The sequence below is a fragment of the Grammomys surdaster genome, unplaced genomic scaffold, assembly GCF_004785775.1.
Source record: "Grammomys surdaster isolate TR1022 unplaced genomic scaffold, NIH_TR_1.0 203, whole genome shotgun sequence".
Lineage (NCBI taxonomy): Eukaryota > Metazoa > Chordata > Mammalia > Rodentia > Muridae > Grammomys > Grammomys surdaster.
In genome coordinates, this window is record NW_021604648.1 from 1,453,587 (window position 1) to 1,459,586 (window position 6,000).

The 6,000-nt window shown below is 44.1% G+C and overlaps 1 protein-coding gene across 1 annotated transcript in view; it reads left to right on the forward strand.

The window, feature by feature from the left end:
- Positions 1–5,591, forward strand: part of Pold3 (DNA polymerase delta 3, accessory subunit) — a 37,973-nt gene extending 32,382 nt beyond the window's left edge. The window contains exons 11-12 of the mRNA XM_028770679.1: positions 14–92; positions 4,359–5,591. Coding sequence (XP_028626512.1) covers positions 14–92; positions 4,359–4,561 — 282 coding nt within the window. The 3' untranslated portion in view covers positions 4,562–5,591. The remainder of the gene's footprint in view (positions 1–13; positions 93–4,358) is intronic.
- Positions 5,592–6,000: the final 409 nt, after the last annotated feature.

Here is a 6,000-nt window from a genome sequence, read left to right on the forward strand (position 1 = left end):
TCTGATCTTTTAGCATTCAAGTGGAGAAAAAAAAAGAAAACGAAAGCGTGTACTGAAATCTAAAACCTTTGTGGATGAAGAAGGCTGCATAGGTAAGACAGATGTTTGGATCAGAGGCACTAGAATCCCCTGCAGAGCAGTCTGTCCCAGATGTGAATGCTCATGGGACTTAGCTCATGCAGGCTGCTGCTTGTGGTCTTTGGCCCACACTTACAATATAGACTACAAAGAACACTGCAGCAGAGTCAGAACACTGGGCTTTTGTGTGGGCCCTACACCATGAAATAAAATTCTGAGTGTGTGGCATCGAAGCCATGTCATCTCTGCTGGAGATTTTCTTGATCTGTGGAATGGAAGAAAATTAACTATTTTGCTTCCCAATGGGGTCTTTGTGAAGATTCAGATGAGGTAGCAACACTGTCTCAGACATTGAGAAACATTCTTTTAAATACTGATTGTGTTAAACATTTTCAGTAGTGGGGAGGAAGCTTCCTGCAGATGATTAGACCCTGGAAAGAGTCAAGTGTTTGGTGCCCAGTCTCATTCATCGTAGGAGAGTCCGATTGGATCTCCCTGCTTCCTGTGTCCTCCTTGTGCCAGCTCAGGCTCTGTCCACAATTCAGTGGTCTTCAACACTTGAAGTCTGTTGACATGCTCAGATTCCAACACCATGCTCTCCTGTCTGGAAGCAGTTATGGGTTTAGGCTTGTAACCCTCTGGTCTGTTGGAGCAGAGATAGTTCTTTCTCCTTTCTTATGGTACCCACCACGAAGTAGATCTCCTAGAGAAGATTCTAATGCCCTATCTTTTTGTTGTTTTGGTTTGGTTTTTGAGATAGGGTTTCTCTGTGTAGCCCTAGCTGTCCTGGAACTCACTCTGTAGACCAGGGTGGCCTTGAACTCAGAAATCCGCCTGCCTCTGCCTCCCAAGTGCTGGGATTAAAGGTGTGTGCCACCACTACCAGGTTGCCTTGTCTTTTTTATTTTCCTTGTTTAAACTTCTGTCTTTAAAAGATTGGCTCTGAAGAATTGGCTCTTCCTTGACAGGGTGCTCATTAAAGCTCATGGAGACACTGTGTTGGTTGCATGTCCTGTGCTGTTATCCCATCTCCCGTTCTTCGGCAGGCTTGTCGCTGTGACTGCCATCTGTAATCGGGAAGTAGCATTCTCTGCATGTGCTGGTCCTCTCTCTGTGCCCCTTTTCCTGAAAATCTGTGCATTCTGAACTTTGGTATGTGTTTTTGTTTGTTTGTTTGCTTGCTTGCTTTTGGTATTTTATATGACCAGAATGCTCTAGCTATTTGAGGTGTGATATATTTTTTTAATTGAATTAAAAAGGCAAAAGCATCAGTGAAGTTTTTGTTTTTGTCATCCTTACTCTAAAAGAAGAAAATAAAGGCTATCTTTATGAGAGTTCACTAGGATCTGTGGCTAATTATTTATTGCTTTGTTTTGAGCCCTCATGTTTTGAGCAGACATGGAACATGGGCTTCTTTGTGAGCCTTTCTCCACATAAGACTGTTAAGGCTCGCAGGCAGTGATGGCATTGCTCACATAGCACCTTTTTCGTAAGGTTTTTAGTCCAAGTACAACCTAATGGTTCTTGGCTCTGGTTACCAGCACAGGCTGTGTTCCCTTCACTCTGCTTCGACTGTGCAGATACACCCGCACAGGGGCTTGCCCTTCTCTTGCTGGATTTTGTTCTCCTGAGGGTTTATAGCAGGGATCATGGTGTTGGGCCCTGAATTAGGTTGTGGTGAATTTCTGATCAAGGAAGGGGTTTCTAAGAGCAAAGAAACTGAATAGAATGTTGTCCACACAGCAGGCTTCTTGGAGTGGCAGCCAAGGAAAGTGATGTGTTCAGCTAACACAGAGGGGCTGTGCTTTGAAGTTCAAATCTCCTTTGTCCTGTAGTTTGAAGTAGCTAAGCTGTGACTATAGGAACACTCCTTTAATTTAGATTCACCAAGTGTGCTGCTTGGTAAGGCCTAGCTGGTTTTTAACTTTCCAAGCAATGTACCACACGAAATCAGCCACGAGACAGTCAGTGGTTTCACCAAGAAGTAATAAAATTACAAGGGAATCCTGTCATCTGATAGTATAAACATGCTACCATTTGACTAGCGAATATAGCTTGTGAAATAACAGAGTTACTTCCAACTCTGAAGTTACTTCCTTTCTCTAAACAGCTCTTCAGATCTTCCTGACATAAATAAATAACAGCTCAGAATTTTGTCCCATGAATTGAGTTATATGATGCACGTAGCATCGTACATGTTGGGGACGGAGGGTGTCTGGGATCATGCTTGCTGAACTGCAGATGTTCAATGGAAATGTCTCGTGTCTTCGCAAAAAGGTTGACAGGTTTCTCTAATATTATTAGCTATGTGAAATACCTGAAAGTCTTGCTAAAATTTGAATTCTTCTGCATTTTTCTTGTCTTTTTCTTTTCCTCTCTTCCTTTGTAGGCATGGTCTCACCATATAACTTAGGCTGGTCTCCTCAGGGTTCTCTCCAGTCTCCAAGTGTACAGATGTCAGGTGCTTTCATCACACCTTACTGAGATGCTGCATTTCTAATTAGATCACCAGAGTCCAAGTCTAGTCTGAATTACATTTTTAAAGCTTGTTACGTCAAAGTGGGTTCTCAGTTCTTGAAAGTAAAGACAAATCGCAAGACCTCCATGGGGAGATACTTGGTGGTTTTACAGCCCCATTTTGTTAGGTGGATGTAGGTGAAGGATGTGCTGCAGAGGCAGTAGCCATTTAACCTCCAGCAGGGTATACTGTGAAGAAGGAACACTGGGAAGTCTTTGCCAAAGACTGCCAGGTACATCCATATATGCATATATATGATTGTACTCCCCATTTTAATGGAGGGGGAACATTGATTCATCAGTGACACCCAGACCATCAGTGTTTGTGTCTGAGAATGTGTTTAAAACAAGTTTTCAGGTTCCACCACAGACCTGCTGCTGATCGTGAAACTTGGAGCTAGAATCCAGCAGTGTTCCCACGAGGTCCCCAGCTGACCCAGTGCATCTTTACATTGTGACAGCCCAGACTTTAGAACACAGATAGTTGAATCCCTGGGCCTGTGCTTCTGGAACAGTTGAATCAGTATATTTTAATTAAAAGGAATTATCAATGAATAAGAGTGTGAAACATCTCTCTTTGATGGGGACATGTCACCTTGAACTTTAATGCTTTGAGCACTTTTATACATATGAGATTACTTTTTCAGAGAAGAGATGTTTCCCTTCACTGCTTCTGTATCACGTGCTGCATCCAGAAAGGCTGGGAAAGACTGTGGGTGCTGCTGCTTTAGTTCTCATCTCAGTGAGGTGGCACTGTGTGTGGCCCATGCCTGATGCGGATGATGTGGTGTCATGGAAGGTCTCTCCATCTAATCTGTGAGGACATGATTGAAACCACTGCTTCTGCCTGTGTGTACTGGGGCTGAGTGTGACCAGCCTCTAGCATAGTTCTTTTCCAGGTTTCCTTTTGGAAGAGTTTGGGGAGTTTTAGTTTTTAATGTGTATACTGCATGCATGTGTATGCATCACATGTGTGCCTGGTGCCCAAGGAGATCGATCACAAGAGGACATTTGACCCCCTGGAGTTGGCATTTCAGGCAGTTGTGAACTAATGTGTGTTCTGGGAATTGAGCTCAGGTCCTCTGCAGGAGGAGCAAGTGCTTTTGGCAGCATCTTGGCAAGCCCATTTTAATGGCAGAGGAAAAACCTTTGGCTGCTAAGGAGTAAGAAAACTGGTAACATTGCTACTTACCATTGTCTGTCCATTAAAACTTTCAAATGTATGGTCTAGGCTGGTTTGTTTGGGGCAGTTTTTATCATGTAGGTTGTAGTAAATCTTGGGTTCTTTAATAGTCAAAGTAGTTTCAAAAACTGAGCAGCTGAGTAACAAATTGTGGCTTCGGGTGGGGGCAGTGGTTGACCCCAGGGTAGAGTGAGCCCCGAGTATGCATGTTGGGAGAGTGCTTAGGCAGAATTAGAAATGGATAAGTGTGGGGGTCGTGGAAACAGGATTCAGGAAGCCAGACACTGTGGAGTTTAGAAGTAGGTGTTTGCGATACAGTTCATATGCAGGGCTCAGAAAGTTAGCCAGTGTAGACTAGGACCCAAGTAACAGATATGGGCAATTAGATGATAGTGGCCCATTTAATGACGTGGGACACTGTGGAGGAGTGGAGGTTTTCAGCCCCATCAATAGGTTATGTGACTGTAGATATTTTCTGGCTAAGTCTAGATGTGTTTTTCCAGTAAGAAAAAGATGGAGGATAACTTAACATTTGGTAAATGACTCAAGCCACCCATGTCCTTCTTTTTTCCTATTCCAGTGACTGAGAAAGTCTACGAGAGTGAGTCCTGCACAGACAGTGAGGGGGAGCTTAAGATGAAGACAGCCTCAGCACACAGACCTCCTGCTGCCACTGTGAAAAGGGAGCCCAGAGAAGAACGGAAGGGCCCCAAGAAAGGGGCTGCTGCTCTGGGCAAAGCCAACAGACAAGTATCCATTACTGGCTTCTTCCAGAAAAAGTAAATACTGCCCCTGGAAGGACTTGGGGTGGTCAAGGGAGAAGACCAAGTATAGACTGTCACTTACTGTGTAAGTTTGCCTAGCTCCTTGCCTCGCCTGGATCAAATGCTGCTCTGCCATCATGGGACACGTGGACCACTTCTATTTTATTTACCCAAAAGGAAGTCACCTGGAAGCAGGAGGCAAAAGAATATTTTAAAACTGTTACATTGTAATAAGTTTATAAAGCACAATCTTTGACCTGCCTAGGAGAATTCATTCAAGAATTCCCTACTGGGCCCCACTCATCCTGTGCCATGTTCTTCTCCTGGTCCTGTGTGTTCTGTGAACTTGTGACAATGTTTTATTTTATGAATTCTACTGGATGTGTTCACTACTTCTCCATGTTCCTCTCCCTACTACCATACTTCTGTCCCCTGATCCCACAAAACTGTTTTCTGTAAATCTTTTAAGTCTTGGTCAGTTTTAAGCTAAAACTAAAATCTTCTGTAATTCCCTATCTCTATCAATATAGTGAGTGACACTCGGCTCCAGGCTAGGCCAGTGTGTATTGTCCAGACCTTTCATCATGGAAGCTCCCTCATCCTCCCTCACACTCACTGGTTAGGGCAGAGCACAGAGATGTGCTAATGTACCCAGCCTCACCAGAAATGACCTAGAGTAACATAGTGGGCAATGACAGAGCTGTTATGTTGCCAACACAGGGTACAGGTACACTTATGTGTGGTTTCTTCCTTCCAAATTTTCCATACTTAATACCTAGAGAGTGGAACCTGTATAGTGAGATGAAGGATTAAAATAAGAAATGCTTTTTATGCACCAGATAATTTCTCCCTCACAAGGAACTACAGAGTCCAGAAATGTCAGTTTCCCATTCTGGGAAGGAAGGGCGAACTTAGCATACATTTCTACACAGATGTTGCTCCTCTGTTTTGTCAAGTTCTTCATTTGCCCAGCAGTACAGGCTCCCCAGGAAGAGATGGGGGGCTGACTGGCTATAGATATAAACAGAAATTAAACATTTGCTTTTGTAGTTGTGTCTGTTCTGATAATAACTTTCAGTCACCTTCCATTCTGGCTGGGCAGGAGGTGAGCCCTATCCATGTCGTGTGGCAGTGGCTGTGTACACTGAGCTGTAGGGAAGGGAACATAGACTCTACTGCTGGTGTGATTCACCCAGGGGAGATGAGGGATGTCTGGCCTGACCCTTCCACTGAGAGCTGGCTTGTGTCATAAGATGTAATCAGTTGCCTACTGTTGAAGGTTGGGGTTGGGGCTGACCTTGGGATAGCTGCTTAAACAAGCAAGCATGGGCTTGATGGAGACCCGCAGCTTGGGAGATGAGTCCTGGCCTTACGTTGAGAACTTGAGGCAGATGCTTTGTCCATGAAGCTGAATAAAGGTGGGTATACTCCATTTTTTTTTTTTCAAGTGGAAAAGAG